The sequence below is a fragment of the Epinephelus moara genome, chromosome 24 (genome assembly GCF_006386435.1).
Source record: "Epinephelus moara isolate mb chromosome 24, YSFRI_EMoa_1.0, whole genome shotgun sequence".
NCBI lineage: Eukaryota > Metazoa > Chordata > Actinopteri > Perciformes > Serranidae > Epinephelus > Epinephelus moara.
This window is the reverse complement of record NC_065529.1, coordinates 16998712-17015061: the sequence shown is the minus strand read 5'-3', so window position 1 is coordinate 17015061 and position 16350 is coordinate 16998712. Positions and strand designations below refer to the sequence as shown.

General features: G+C 42.3%; 3 protein-coding genes across 8 annotated transcripts in view; 2 read left to right on the top strand and 1 right to left on the bottom strand.

Moving 5' to 3' along the window:
* Window positions 1–4557, bottom strand: part of ppfia4 (PTPRF interacting protein alpha 4) — a 75657-nt gene extending 71100 nt beyond the window's left edge. The window contains exons 1-2 of the mRNA XM_050037887.1: window positions 4269–4557; window positions 3778–4078 (exon numbers count right to left, since the gene is read on the bottom strand). Coding sequence (XP_049893844.1) covers window positions 3778–4035 — 258 coding nt within the window. The 5' untranslated portion in view covers window positions 4036–4078; window positions 4269–4557. The remainder of the gene's footprint in view (window positions 1–3777; window positions 4079–4268) is intronic.
* Window positions 4558–8691: 4134 nt separating this feature from the next.
* On the top strand, window positions 8692–12398 carry tmem183a (transmembrane protein 183A). 2 transcript variants are annotated; one of them, XM_050038740.1, is made up of 8 exons: window positions 8692–8896; window positions 9250–9339; window positions 9433–9603; window positions 9704–9863; window positions 10345–10525; window positions 11021–11101; window positions 11237–11389; window positions 11682–12398. In XM_050038740.1, exons 1-8 carry the CDS (start codon window positions 8833–8835, stop codon window positions 11865–11867), a joined length of 1086 nt encoding a protein of 361 aa, XP_049894697.1. In that variant the 5' UTR covers window positions 8692–8832; the 3' UTR covers window positions 11868–12398. The 2 variants fall into 2 exon arrangements, with proteins under 2 accessions (XP_049894697.1, XP_049894694.1); XM_050038737.1 differs by having other exon boundaries at window positions 11234–11389.
* Window positions 12399–14980: 2582 nt separating this feature from the next.
* Window positions 14981–16350, top strand: part of tfeb (transcription factor EB) — a 37677-nt gene continuing 36307 nt past the window's right edge. For all 5 annotated transcript variants that reach the window (XM_050038305.1, XM_050038311.1, XM_050038308.1 and 2 more), the window contains exon 1: window positions 14981–15205. The gene's annotated coding sequence lies outside the window, so the exon portion shown is untranslated. The remainder of the gene's footprint in view (window positions 15206–16350) is intronic.

Here is a 16350-nt window from a genome sequence, read left to right as displayed (position 1 = left end):
ATTATATAGGAATATTATTAGGGCTACACAATATGCAAAAAAAAATCATATTGGGATTATTTTGACAGATATTGCAATATTGATATAAGTGAGAATGGTGAAATGAATTTTTGCATTTGACTTTCACTGAAAGAAATATACAAATACAAACTCTGATGTGATTTTTGCTGGGGTCTGTAAGAAACAAGCATACTCCCTTATGTCTTGAATATGATTTCCAGGCCGGGGACTCTCTGTAGCACCGCAGTGCTTCATTTATATGGTATGTTGTGATGCACTTTACTTTTAAAAAAATGCACCTCCTGTGATTTGGATATTGCACTTGGCTATATTGCAATTTCAATATATTTATATCAATTGTGTAGCTCTAAAATATATTATACAGATATAAAGTGATGGAAGAGGAACTGTGACCTGCTTTGTTTGACACACAGTGTTCACCCACTGCCTGCTCTGTCTCTCTCTATCTCAGTGTTACACACACATACAGTATGTACACACACTCGCAATACAACACATTCTATTTGACAGTGTCGGAACAGTTTTTCTCACACAGAGGAGGCATTATGCGTGTGTGTCTGTGCGTGTGTGCGTATACTGTATAAGCATGCGTGTGCGTGCATGCAAGCATGTGTGCGTGAGCCTCTGTGTGTGTGTTTAAAACCTAATTTGTCTATGGGCAAACCCATCTCTGAGGGCTGTATTAGAAGCATTTTGCACTGTAATGGGCTGACATGTTAATCTGAAACTCTATTCTCTGTAGCTAATGAACATATCCATCCTAGTGTGTGTGTGTGTGTGTGTGTGTGTGTGTGTGTGTGTGTGTGTGTGTGTGGTAAAATGGCAACGTCGTCCCATTTTTACAACGCTGCTGAGGCAAACATAAATTTGAGCACTGATGCCAAGGTGATGTGGGTTTATGTATTTTTAACAATGACGACAATGGAGAGAATTGAATTTTGAATTGCTCACACACTTTCTGTGTACTTCGTGTGCGTGTGTGTGAGTGTATATGTGGAGGAGAGACATAGATCTGACAGTTCTGGGTCAGACCAGTCCCATGGAGTCAGGGAACCTACAGAAGACAGAACAAAACAAAACACAAATACACACACACGTACACACCTAGTAGGTGAAGATGACAAATGTTTGTTAGGCAAACGGAAAGGGAAAAGTGGTTGGTTTTGGGGCAAAAAAGGTTGCCTTGCTGTGCCAACACTCATACATCAGTCTACATCTTGGGAGCAGAGAGAACTGAACACACACAGAGAGAAAAATATGTCTCACATAGCCGGCAACACACGTGTAGACACTGCTGACTGGAGGGCTACACAAGAAAGGCGGCAAGAGCAAGCACAAAGCTGTGATTCTGTATTGTAGTCGAGGGCATGGACACACCAACTATGGTCATGTTGAGCGCAGCCGCGAATTGGCCTAATTACCACTGACACATATAGGATGGCGGGGTCAGCAGCATCGCCAACTGCTACAACATTTCTCTAATGTATTAATCACACCCAAACTTGAGATATCAGAGACAGTATGTTATTTTTTTTCCACACTTCCCCTCATCATGACGAGATGCACGCTGCAATATCCAATGATGCATCAGGACCAGAACATCCTCATTCTTCCACAGTTGAGCAGACATAAACTGAGTAGAAATCGATTGCAACTGAGATTTTTCTCATTTCTCAGTATTGCTTCACCCACTGTCCGTTGCATCATCTCTCCGCTCTGTGGCTGCTGTGGAAATGACCACTGCTGTGTTTTGTGCATGAGTGTGTGTAGTGTTGGGAGAGAGAGAGGAGTGCAGGAGACAGCTTATGCATGTGCGCGCCAGTCATAATGTCTGCATAATGTCCCCAAGGTCTATGACTGTATAACTAATACTTGTATTATTGCTAGAATAAAACATTACGCTGAACCAAGCAGGATTAGAAAACAAGCATGACAGCCTCTTCCCACTCTCCTCTCTCTCTCTCTCTCTCTCCCTCTCTCTGTCTCTGACACACACACACACATAGACACACACACACACACACACACACACACACACATGCATGTGTGGAAGCAAGCAGCCCAGGGCCATGTACACTAGCAGGCGGCCATGTTTCTTTCACAAGAGGCTGCAGTGAGGCTGTCATCGTCAGCATGGTTCTCTCCCTCGCCCTCACACACACTCAGAACACACACACACCATACTGTGACATCATGCCACGCATTTAGACCAGAGGGTCAGAGGGTAACACAGCTTTATGTGCTGAGGCTTCATTGTCGTCATGCTCGGTGACTGCAGCAGCCCTTATTCAGCTCTCTTTTCTCTCACATACACACACACACACACAGGCTACAAAGATATCCCAGTTTACCATCAGCTCCTTTCACTCGCATTGCGACTGACAAGGCCGGTCAGCACACACAGAGGTGAGGCTGTTTCAATCCAGATAATGATAGGTGGGCCCTGCCCTCCTCTCTGACCAGCAGGGCTCTCAACAACTGGCGCAGACCTCCACAGTCAGAGCGGACATTCTCCTAGTGAGTAAAAACCCTCCATCGTACCTCCTGTCTGCCTTTCAACCTACTACATTACCTGTCTACCTACGAGACGTTCAGATCCTCCTTTCTGGCACACTGCCACTTATGAGCTTTTGAAGTACTATGTGCCTGTATATCCCCATCATCTTCACAGTTATTCTCATGCTGATATATCCCAGGACATGCAGGAGTGTTAGAGGGGTTCCCCAGCAGAGGTGTGCACCCAGGAAAATCCAGAGAAGTTAGGGGTGTAACAATACATCGATCTAAATTGAAATATTGATTCTGTCGTCTATCGTCATTTTTAAGTTAGGCCTTTATTTTGAAATTCCCATGGCATGTGTCACTATTTCCGTCCAAGCACACCTCTTTCCTAAACATTCAACAGTGCGCCAGGCAGATAAAGGCAAGAAGCCAAGAGAAAGACAATGAGGATGTTTCCTGATATCATCTCGTATCGATCACGGACTAGTGAATTGAATCGAATCGAAATCGTATCATGGCAGACTTTGTGATATCAGCAAATATCATATTGCCAACCAAAGAACTGATATGTCGTGTCATGATGAAACTTGTGATTTACACCTCTAAAAGAATAAATGAAACAGTCAACTTTTTCAGGTCTGGTTTCAGTGGTGGGACTATTATCGAGTTATACTGTCATTTAATTAGCTCCAAATCAGTCACCATCAGCACCACCATGGCCTCATTAACCTGCTAGTTAGCCCTGAGGCAAATAAGGTGCTCAGCCCTCGTGGCCCCCAATTCCTTCCACTTTTGTGCAATCTACACACTTTTGTAGGGTAGAACATTACTTGGCAGTAACATAAATGGTATATGCAACATATAAGCAGGAATCAGGAAAGCAGGGGTCCATTCAAGACAGGTAATCAGATAAGATTAGATAAAGCAGATCCCACGGTGATGCCTTTTTAATGCCAGTTGGTGCATCTTCCCAAACAAATTTTCAGTTACATCAGCACAAACCAGAGGAGCTCTGGGTCATGGAGTTCTGGGGCCCACTCTGCCTGGTTGGTCCACCACCTTCTGTATCAAAGGGTTCAGGATCACCACTGACCCATCATCTCCTCACACAGACCTACTGGGTACACATTTGTGCATTTCATTACCATATTGTGAGCTACATCATGGTTGCTGCTCCCTTGAAGAATCTTTTCCACCTCACCCCACACCACAGCCCGACCCCCCCACCCCCTCCAGAGGCCGACTGCTCCTCACCTGAGGCAGCGCGGCGTTGATCTGCCGCTGGAGCACGTCCCTCTCGTGCAGCGCCCCCTGCAGCTTAGTCTGAGACTGAATGAGGGTCTCCTGAGTCTCCCTGAGGGACTCCAGTAGTTTGTCCCTCTCGTCCAGCATGTTGACCATCAGCTGCTCGAAGTTGGCCTCCTGGTCTGAGCCGTTGGGGACGCCGCCGGTGCCTCTGGGAGGACCGGCCGAGTCTCCCTCGTTGATGGTCGGCATCACCTCGCACATCATCTTCCCCTCTCTGTGGTCTGGGCAACGCTATAGGACAGTGTCGCTGTCGGGATTAAGAAGGGGGAATATGTGTGTTACAAGCCTGATAAACAGACTTACAATAACTGATAAGAGGGCCTATTAACGCCCCGTAGCAACGGACAGCCAGCACAATCCTTTAGAGACGTTTTACTCCCATTGCTTTACATTTCTCGTGCATCAAACGTGCATCCTCCAGCTACAGATAGCCTTACCTAATCAGAGTGACTGAAATGATGAGATGATGATTGACCTTTCATCCATATTAACCGGCGTTTTTTCACCCCGTGAGCAGATCCGCCCTGCCCGGCGCGCCATGCACTCACATGTAGAAATCCCGGCGTGATATGATTGACAGCTCAGAGATAGACGGGTACGTTTGGAGGGGTGGTGCCCGCGAGCACGACGGAGATCATAGCACATTGGCAGGAGAATTTAAAAAAAAAAAAAAAAAAAAAATCAAGAAAATATCCGAGAGGAAACGTTCAATCTGCGTCCTTAGTCTTGGGGACAGTGGGAGCGAGTCTTATCTGCATCCGCCTTCTCCGCTTCCATCTCTCCACACCGCCACCGAACCGACGCTCACTCCTCCTCCCACACACACAGCCGCTCCGCCACACACATACACACGCACACACTCTCTCACACACACAGGGGAATCTGCAGTTGTCACTACCAGGCTACAGCTCTGGAAATAAGGGACCAACTCCCAGCGTTCAGCCTATAAGCGCTTTGCACCACATGCACGTGCAAATCAGAGGACCGGAATTAGCTGGACCATCACTACTGTCACGGCATAATCTCGTAACTGTGCACTGGTATCATGTTTCTGCAGTTAACACACACTTGACCCTTAGCTGGTAAAATTTAATTAACTTTTCACATCAGCACCACTGAGCGCGTTCACGAGGTTACAGCTCCTCAGACAGGATGCGCGTTCCAGCGGCATCACCACGGAGGCAGGCTGTGCGCTAAGAGTGAGCAGCGCACCCTGCAGGATCTGAAATGAACCGTGAGATTATTTAACAGGCATCTCTTTGCACTCTGGCTGTGCATTGTTCTGAGGGACTAACTCAGTAAATTGTTTGGTGGGCATCCATTCCACAACACCAAGGCCCTCAACCCTACACTGTGCCAGGGATCAAGAGCAAAGAGTTTAGGACTTTGTTTTGTTTGTAGAGACAATTACCTGCTGGGAGTACAGACATGTTGCTCTCTTTTGACTTCAGTAAAAAAAAATTCCATGTGCTGTCCTATGTCTCCCTTCAAGATTATTTGCGTTTCAGTCATGGGTGCATTACCATATGGGCCTACCGAGCCCAGGCTCAGGGACCCAAGGGCTCAGGGGGCCCCCAAAATGGATTTTCTGAGTGAAGTCACTCTTTGCAAAGGGCTTAGTCATTCTGTCTTAAAAAAATAGAAAAACTGAACATTGACACTGAAGATTTCTCAAGAAAGAAACAGCCATGATATGTTTTAAGTCAGTCTTAATCCCCTCAGTTTATCTAGGACTTGAACTCTGCAGGGAGAAGCAACAGCATGTTGTACCTGCTGAGGGGAGTGTAGGGGGGGGCCTGCCTTTTACATGTCAAAGCCCAGGGGTCCAATGTGTCATAATCTGCCTACGGTTTCAGCACATATATAATGAAGTGTGGGTGAAAGGAGCAAAGCCAGGAACCACTTAGGTAAAAGAAAGGAACAAGGGGCGTCGGTGGCTTAGTGGTAGAGCAGGCACCCCATGTACAAGGCTGTTGCCGCAGCGGCTTGGGTTTGACTCCAGCCTGTGGAACAAAATCCAGGTGAGCTTTTTATTTCAAGAGCCTTTTCAAATGACATATTGTGGTTTTGACAATGCAGTTAAAACAATTACTATCCAAAGACTCGCAGGTGCCCTTGCAACATAGAAGAAAAATCTTTGAATCATACACAAGTGACAGTGCTTATTTGCCAGTCTTGTTTGCCAACAAGAGAGTTTGAAAGTGTGAACAATATAACTGTTAAAAGTTTAAAGAATAAGGGACTTGATATGACTACTACAACTTGATTTAACATGACACATGAATATGATATTTTAATTTAGTTATAAGCATGTTGTAGGGCAGTTCTTCATAGGGCACAGTACATTTGGTAATAAGATATTGGGGGAAAAAAATTCTTGTGGTGTAAAGAATATCTAATAAGTCACTGTGCTTCCCTTGAAACATTCAGACACATTAAAGATAGGCCTGATTTTGTCTTAAAGCCCCATTAGTGCTGATGTATCCTCACATTTCCACTAAGGTTATGGTTCATGTCTTGAAAGTTAAATGTGAACAAGGTTAGCTTAAGAAGAACAAGAGAAAATGAGCAGTGAAATTGTGACTGAATGGGAATCTCAGTTCTGTGTAATAATAAAATACCTACATGGAAAAGTGATGATTAAAGAGGAGACTTAAGTCCTGCAGGAGTTTGGCTGCTGTGCAAGTAAAAGTAGATGATATTAGGATAAACGTGGGAAATGTATAAAAGAGTAAATCCATACATCACAGTCAATATATGAAATTACTGGATAAAATGCTTACATGCTCTGATTATTTTCACTGTCCAATTATCATTTTTATGATTGGGTTAAACCCATAAAAATATTAATTTCATCATTTATTAATTCCTCCACTATTTATTCCTTTTCTCCTACTGTACGCCCCAGTGTAGAGGGTTTCATTTAAAACTCTTATTTTTTCCCATCAATGTATATGACCTTTGTAAGTTTAATACATGATACAGATATACTTATGTATACATTCACACACAGTGCAAGATGATCACAACCTTCAGAGAAAAAGCCTTCACTCGATTATGTTTTACCTGTAAGTTTAAATACAGAAGCTACAAAGAATTTAAGTCAGCGATGGCTATTTATTGCCACCTAATGGCTGAACCTAATCCTCACTGGATGTTTTCTGTGCAACAATTAGAGGTGAAAGAAGTACTTGAATCTTTTACGGAAGTAAAAGTAACATATTGCATGTTAATATACTCTGTTACTGCCCATTTTCAAATGATATACTGTAGACTCTATTTTTATTGTTCATGCATTATACATTAATATGTACAATATGTACATTATTTAAATGTTGAAGCTGGCCATGGTTGTGCTTATACTGCCAGGTAGCTTGTGAATTTCACCAAGGAACCAATAAAGTTTCTTTATCGATAATAATCATAATTTATCGATTACATTGCAGTAGCATCAGTTTTATTTAAGCAGAGTGTGTGTGTGTGTGTGTGTGTGTGTGTGTACAACAATTGCTGCACGGCTGTTAGCAGGTGAGATTTGATTTGAATGGCTGACCTACTCGGTGTAGCTGTTGTAGTTGGGGTGAGTAACAATGAGAATACATCTTGTTGACACAAAAGATGTTGATAAGGGGAAACAATTACATCATTTGGAAAAAAATACAGTTTTCCTTCAGGGTAAAATCAATATTCTGTGTTACAAGAAAGAGAGGGCTGTGACAATGAATGCTGTCATGAGATACTGGACAGCATTGGAGCTACTTTATGTACCTGAGATGCAGACAGTTATGGGCTTGATGAAAGATCTGGCCATAAATGACAAGAGCCAGATCTCCTGAATTCTCCACTGGCCCATCCAAAGTTGGACAGGACAAGATAATCACAGTGCTGACAACTTAGGCTTATTGTCAGGAAATCATTTCTCATGACCAAAGGTAAATACACCATCCCTGCTTTTTTGGTCTTCTTTAAAGTATAGTAGGAATGTCTTAAGTTTCACAGTAACCTGCTCTGGGAGATGTGGCTCTCTGCCATTGAGTTTTCAGGGCCTCGACAACAATATTGTCAACAGCCATTCTGGGATGCTGTGGTGGCCTACACAACACTTTCACAAAATACTTACACAGGTCACTGAACACAGCATTGTGGATCTTTTTAGTTTCCCTAGGGTCTGATAACAATGTGATTTCTGCCAGTGACTTCTTTCTCTGACCGATGGTTGTTATCTAAGTTTACCTGGCTCAGTGATGTCTGGGCAGCTCTGTGTGGGTAATGTTGTCATAAGAAACCTTTTGAGAGGCAAAGTGACAGATGTGATAGATGTGGCAGAGAGAGTATGAGAAGATTGAGAAGTACCAGGGAGAATTACCTAGGACTGAAGGAGCAACTGGAACACATGTGGAAGGTGAGGTCCAAAGTGGTCCCAGTGCTAGTAGGCGCATCAGTGGCTGTGACCCGCAAACTGGGAGAATGGCTCCAGCAAATTCTAGGTACAACATCTGAGGTCTCTGTCCAATCTAATGTTTTTGCTGGGGATAAATAAAGGTTGATCTTATCTTATCTTATCTTAGGCTCAAGTATTTATGAAGCATTCTGTAACTGAAACCATGTTGCTTCAGTTACTGGTTACAGTTCCTCAAGAAAAAATCAAACACTAGCCATATCAGTCAGATAAGGAAAGCTTTAACTTGCAGATATTTTCATACAATTTGTAACTGTCTGATAAAATAATGGGACATGCCCACTTTTCTGCACCTTTGGTTACGAGAAGTTATTGAAGTGCCCTCAACGACCAGCAGATGGCAGTAAAGCAGCAGAGGCAAAATGACAACGATACTCTCGCGATACTTGCAACGTTACGTCATTCCATGATGGCTGAAGATCCTGGCGGAACATTTTTCAATTTCTCTCTCATTTTTCTTTCTTTCTCTCTACCTCAGCTTGCCATAGAGACATGGCAGGACCCACAGGCCAGTTAAGCGTCCGCAGATTATCAAGGTTGACATGCCCAAGAAAGGGAACCGAAAACGGCTGAAATTTAGGGCCGGGGACGTTTGTTCGGAATCAGGTAGGTCAGTTTTGCATTAGCTAGCAAGCTAACCCGCCCACTGTTAGGACGCCTCAGACCGCTGTAATTGAAATAGCTACCCTCTTCACTTTACAACGTTGGGGTTAATTATATGACTGAAATGTTTTACTACATTATAGGCTAAGTTGAGGACTTGGTATGGTAACCTTTAGTGTTTGCTTTCTGGTATATGTAAGAGCCAAAGTGCAGATAAATCTAACGCTACCGCTAAAGTCAAATGAGAGAGGTGTTGTTTACCAGTGCTCATGGCTTGTTTTGCTGATATATGATCAAAAAAATATGACTTCTAAACAGCATAAGTATTAAAAAGCATATATGTCTGTTTTACCCAGTGACCGTTGCTGATTATGCTGATGCCGACCCAGCCGTTGTGAAGTCAGGGAGGCTGAAAAAGGCTGTTGCAAATGCAGTTGAAAAAGAAGGTAACTTGTGATCATATGCAGTCAGATTGCAGTGTCACATGGTCACGTCTGGACAGGTGATCCATGTGCTAAACTTAACACTGTGTTTTTCAGTAAAATTACTCTGCGGCCTGGAGGCATCTCAGGGTGCTGTAGAAGAGGTCCTCTCGTCTTCAGCGAGTGTCACAGCCGACGCGTTGGACAGCAGTGATGATGTAGACCCCGAAGAAGATGGAGAAAACGAAGCTAAAGGGACCCGCAAGAAGAAAAACAAAAGGAGAAAGGGTATTATTAGCAATCTGTTAAGGGGATGCACATAGAGGAATGAGTTGAAAATGTGCAGTGTTATCAGAGTGTTCTGTGATATTTGCATATTGTCTTGCAGAAAGCAGCGAGAGCAGTGATGGTGGGGAGTATCCAGTGGATATTTGGCTAGTGCTTGCCTCCTATATTCGGCCTGAGGATGTGTGCAGGTTTGCTCTAATCTGTAAGAATGCCTGGACGGTCACTTGCACTGCAGCGTTTTGGACCAGGCTCTATAGAAGGTGAGGAGGCTTTATTGATCAACTGTGTACAGTCAGGAGTGAACAGTGCACAGGTTATTAACTTCTCATCAACCAGAGAGAACTTGAAGAGGCTGTACACTCCTCAGGGTCCAATTTAAAACTGTGAACTGACAGCAATTGATGGGATTTTTGTTGATTGGTGTGTTATATGTAAGATGAATTTGCTGAGTCACTCAAGGGCCAAAGGCAGTATCAGTGCTGCTTGGAAAAACAGCTGTATCACTGCCTTCCATGCTTTCACTTTCCTTATTTTTTTAATCTAAGTAAAACAGAAACACATAAATTACCAGTATGACAATTAGCATACATGTAAAGTACATGATTTATGGTTAAATTGAGGACTGTATCCATTATTAGTAGTGTGTAAGAAGAGACAAATTTTCTTGAATGTGGTCCAATAAATTAGCAAAGTAATGGAGTAGATAGGCACTTTGTATAATAAACATGTTTCCTTTCTCAGGCACTACAAGATTGACACTGACCTGCCGTTCCGTCTCCAGCCTGACTCTATTGACAGGATGTGCTCTCTACGGGCCCGTGTGATTCGCTCCCTTTTCCATTTGTATGAGCCGTTCAGCTTGCGTGTCTCGAAAATTCCTGCCCTGCCAGAATCCACGCCCACAACCTTGCTCAATTCCAAGGTAAATTATCTGCTGTATAGTCAGATGTGGAACTAACATTTTTATTTTGTTTATGATTTGTTAGTACTGCATGTGATTAGCTTGTAGTTAAGAGTTTACCTTTTTCATGCTAATGCACGCATGGCTAGGTAGGAAAATGCTGGGCTAACTGAGCCTATTTACCAAATTTGTGATATCTAGGCTATCCATGACCACTGATGTTAGACGTAGTGGAGCCAGGTAGTTCAAAGAGCCAGACTTTGTTGCGCTCTCTGCATGATAGGGGCTCCTTATTTAGTGTTTGGTTGGACTGAAAATTTTGACCTACATGGCACATGGTTTGACACCTCTGGGTCATGTATATGTATTAACTAAGTCTAATTTTGCATTTTTATTTTCAAAACAAGAAAAAAACCAGGAAGAAATACACGTATGCATGTACGTACAAACTTAAACAAACCTTTCACTCTGAAAATATTGATTTTCTTTTTGTGCTTTTAATGGTTCCTGTTGCAGTGTTTACTCTTCTGGGTCAGAAAGCTGCCAGGGACTCGGCCTGAGGCATTGTGGGAGTTTAACTTCAAGTTTCTAAAGCAGGTAAAAAAGGGTTGTTTAAAACCAACTACGCCCCTTTCCTAATATGATCATCTTTTACATAAGCAGTAATAATCTGTGGTGTTGCTGCCTTTGTTTTTATTGTTATGTATTTCTGTGGTTATCTCCATCCAGCAGGGACACAATAAGAATGGTTGTGTCAAGTCTTTGCGGATGCCCACACAATACAAAGATGTCCACACGAACCCAGACTCTGACTGCTACATGCTTCAGGTCACCACCCTCAACTTCATCTTTACCCCTGTGGTTATGGGCATGACACTGTCCCTGGTTAGTAACTCTTGGGTTTTTTGTATTTGGTAGAGAGCACAGACTGTTCTTTTAACTACTTGCACATGTTACCCTGTAGCTGACCTGTGCTGTGATGGTAGAAACAGGATATCAAAAAGGAGAATTTTAATGGCACCTAGGGAGCAGGACATCACTTTTTGCCAGTAGTCTGCATGAACTTTATTAACCTCTGCACCAAAGATTAAGATCCATTTTCGATCATGACCTGGTGCACCAAGTATGCTTCACTCCTCTCCTAATCCAAACTGGTCTGTCTCTGTCTTTCTCATAGTTCACAATCAACGTTAGCACAGACATGCGCCACCACCGCGTTCGTCTGGTCTTCCAGGACTCGCCACTCCAGCGGGGCAAGAAGAGAGGGGATCAGGGCGGGACCCAGGTGGTGTTGGATCCCGTACACAGTGTAAAGCTCATGGACTGGTGGCACCCACAGTACCCCTCCTCACCCTACACATAGGAGACCTGCCCTGCAGAACGACACACCAAGAACCCTGCTGTTATCTCATCCCACTCACCAAACAGAAATATGATACTGGATGATTCTGCAGAACTCTGGATTATGATCATTCACATTTCCTTAGACCCTATTAGAAGTTAAAGGCAGAATAAGTAGGAAAAAAACACTGTTTAGGTTTATAAAGAGTAACCTACATATCCTACTCATTTTGCCTTCAGAGAAGGCCTGAGATGGGATGCAAATTCCAACTGCCAGTGTCAAATTCAAATATGTTGCATGCCCATCCACCACAACCTCCACACCCTACTTGTTTTTTAAACATCATAGGTCTTCATGAATCTAAATGGTGCACTGCAGAATTGTCCAATATGAACATTATTCCTGGGAGACAGGGCTTGTTACGTGTGTTTTGAAATCTGCCATGTCCACATAGGAACATTGGAGTCCCTCTGCACTTTCAACACTCCTCAGCTCCAGCAGTTCCATAGTCTTTCTGAAAACATGAAGAAGTAGGGCCGGGAAACCAGAAAACCAGAAAACCAGAAAACCGTCATCTGAAATTAGTAACTGTTTTGATCAGGGATGTCCCGATCCGATTAAGGTATTTTTTAACCAATTGGGATCCGATCCTTTGTTTTACGTTGGCTTATCACACAGGTGTTTGTACTTGCTACGCTTTAATTCACAGCGATGCAACAACTCTCCATTGTCAGTTCTCCTCCACTTTTCTGAGCTCACGTGTGTGTGTGTGTATAAGAGCTTTGGCTGAGCCCCGCCCACCACAAAACACTGCAGTTCATAAAAGAAAATGCAGTATGTAACTGTTACGTTATTCACTGAAGTTACGTGCACTCGTTTCATTTTAGCTCAGTGCTAGTCTCTTAGCTTTGCTTTCAGCCATGACGCACAGTGTTTTACTGCTCTGCTCAACAAAAATAAACACTTGATTGAATACAGTTTATTCAGGTAACTCAGACACAGGCCTCACCAAAGCCACTGGAGTATAGTCTCTTAAAGGGACAGAAATTCATTCGACACAGCGACAAGGCAATAAAAGATAAAGAAAGGGGTTGTTATTTTATGCTTTGTAAAATAAGGCTAATTTTTGCAAGAAGTGTGCACTGTGCAGCTGTATTATCTAAGCAAATGTATCAGATCGGGACTCTGTATCAATAGATAGTCAATATTAAATGATTAGATTGTGGCCGAAAAACTTCATCGGGGCATCCCTAGTTTTAGTATCTGTTTATATATGAAAAACTACGTCAAATTGTTTAATAATTTCTCACTTTGGACAGCTGGTAGAACTTTAATTTGTTGTGCATTATTTCAGACTGAAGTGCATCATGTTTCACAATATAAAAAAATACTGTGATATGATCACAGTGATAGATGATGTATGATCAATATTGATATATTGCTCAGCCCTACAGACTTGCCAGAGGGGAATGTGTCCGCTATTATTTTACGTTAGACATGTTGCATGTTGAACCTACATGTGTAACATGTTTTCTAAATAAGTCTTTAAACCTCATGGATTAACAGGGTGGGACATTTTTGCTGTCCTCCCTTGGTTTGTTTTTATACTCACTTGAACAGTTACTCAAAAATATCTTGATTATGTGATGGTTTGAATTTGACAACGTTGCATCAACAGAATTGTATTATTATTTTAAAATTTAAGAAACTTGACGTATTTAATTCAAAGTAGCCTCCCTTAGTGTTATGTAAATATTAATGACACTGCTCTTTACTGAAGGGGCCAAAGAGATGATTTACCTCAGACGTCAGCCACTCGCCTGCTGATTTAAGCATTATGTTTTTTCTTTCTAGTGTTTCATGGCTAAAAACATCTTGATTGTCTCATTGCTGGCTGTGTGAGCCGTGTACCCCACTGCCTCCTGTGGAATCTCATTCTCATATTTGAGTGGCTCAAAGTGGTTTAAGTGGTCTGTCTTTCAAGTGTTGAATGTTAGTGGAATCATGCCAATCACATACTTGATTATGATGGGGAGAGAGCTACTACTTACAGTGATTTATCCATCCATCAGACACCGTCAGAACCACTTAACTAGGATCATGAACATGAAAAAATAGATGAGCCGCAACAGTTTACACCTTCAGAAGTAAAAAGCAGAAGACAGCTGGATGTTCTGGTTGGCAGCAGTTAATTGTTTTAGTGGTTGGTCTAGTGTCAGATGAGAGTTACATTGATAAACTTACTGCACTGAAATAAAAACTGAAACTGCCCATTTTAAATGTCTCCATGTCTTTTGTCATGAGATGTCACAGTTTGCGCTATGATAGTGATTTTGCCTCCCTCTTGTTGTCACAGTGTGTACTACAGGTGTGATCCAACAGTCACTGGACAGTGCAAGTCTCTCCTTCACATCTTTCGACATGTATAAATGCTTTACATGCTGTTGGTGCACTTGTAACCAGTCAACATGCCATATTCTTTTCAGACCAGTGAAACACAAACAACAAAAATATACTGACATTAGATGGTCTTTAAAATCACACAGAAACATGCCTGTTGAAAAAAAATGTCAATAGGCCAACATACAAACTATAGAAATGTGAATTTGGGAGGTAAAAATTCATGAACAGTATGTTGATACTATGATTAACGGAGCTTCCCATATTATGAGGAACACTTATGTAATCTACATAATACATACAGTCACTATTGTGGCCACTTTTCAGTGTCCACATTTTCATTTTAAGATTAAGAATTAAGATTTATTGTATTTCACAGGGTATGAACCCAATCTCTGCATTTAACACTGATACTTAACCCTGAAATGCAACTGGGACTAAACTAAATGCGTCATAAATATGAAACAAAATAAAAGCAGACTGGGGGAAGGCGGTAAAAACGATAAAGATGGAGCTGTCTCCCCTCAGTCGTGTTGGCTGTTGACTAAAGTTAGAGGACCTCTTAAAACTCCCCCTGTGCAGTTAACAGGCATCACGTCATCGCCTCAAAATACCAGCCAGTCGAAGACAGGAAAAAAGACTACATTTCCCACAAACCCTCCGCGCTCTGCTATTGGTGGTGGTCACAGGTGACCGCAGACGCTCCGAGTTATGACAACGTCTCGACGGGCAAAACGAAAACAAATTAGCCTGTGAAGTGCGAGCGGTGGTCCACGCTGTAGCAGTGTGTGGGGATACGGAGACACTTGAGACTTTTAAGAGTGTTTTAAAGTTTAAACGCGACTTTTTCTCCCGGTAGAGCCCGGCAGGTTTGGTGTTGTCAAGCGCACGAGAGAGGTGGGCACGCACTTTTCGTGAACCCGACTTCTTTACTTCGTTCTGTCTGACCTTCAGAGCGGGTAAGTGATATTTTACCTCCGCCACTGACATCTAGCTACTGCTACCACAACACTACCTCTAGAAACCCCGCGAGCTGTCATTTAAAGTGCGTATATCTCGGTTTACACGCAAAGTCTCGTGATTTAATGAGGTTAAAATTAAAAATAGCCAACTTAACATTTGTCCTTAGGAAATTAAAGGCATCCCCACCTTGTAATAGTCAGTTAAATGTTGCTAAATCATTACAAAATAGCTATTTCAGCATTGTAGACGAGACTTGCGGCTTTATACTTTAAGCTTTACTTTACCCTTAACATACAGGCTGCAAGCATCACAATTCACAGTGCATCATTTGTTAAGGCCATGTTTCCAGCTCATTATAATGTCATTATGAATCTGAACAGAATAATTATGGAAAGGTGTGGACACCCACCAGCACATAATAAATCATAAAGAACAAAATAGACATCCAAAACACTTCTACATGCTTTTACTCTATGTTTAGAACCCATTAAAGTTTATTTTCTATATTTCATACTAGATTAATTTTACAAAAATAGGGAATAATCATTAAAAAAAATAGAACAGAACTGAAATTTAGCTTTTTGTTTTTATGATGGGGACACTGATGCCACTTTGGGACCCACTTGGTTAGACCATAATGGACCACTTTCCCCTTTTTACTGTCATCACTGGAGAGCCTCCCCTCTTGCCATTTATAAGCTGGCCGGTATCAGTAACAACACCTCAGCCCCGGGGTATGCTGCTATGTATAAGCTGTGACTGTAAACTGTACAGACTAATACGCCGCTGCTTATTTAAGTACTTTGCTTGAACGTCCTGCATGGTGCAAACACAAAAATAATGGAGGCACTGCAGACCATTTATGCCCCCTGTGTGCCCTCTGCAGAGTGGGCTTTATTTACATAGTGGGTTTATTATTAGAGTGTGGAGGGAGTGGAGGGTAAATTTTGTTCGGCCTTATGCTTTCCAGTAATGCAATGTCAATGTGTTATTCCAGCTATAATATCTGACATATACCTGTGATTTAGCTGCGATTTCAGAGGACACTATGTTTTGTTATTTTGCTGTAGGATATGTTCAAACACCTAGAAATAATTATGTTAGGTGTAGTCCTGATAAATTTTGCCGCAGGAAAGTATTT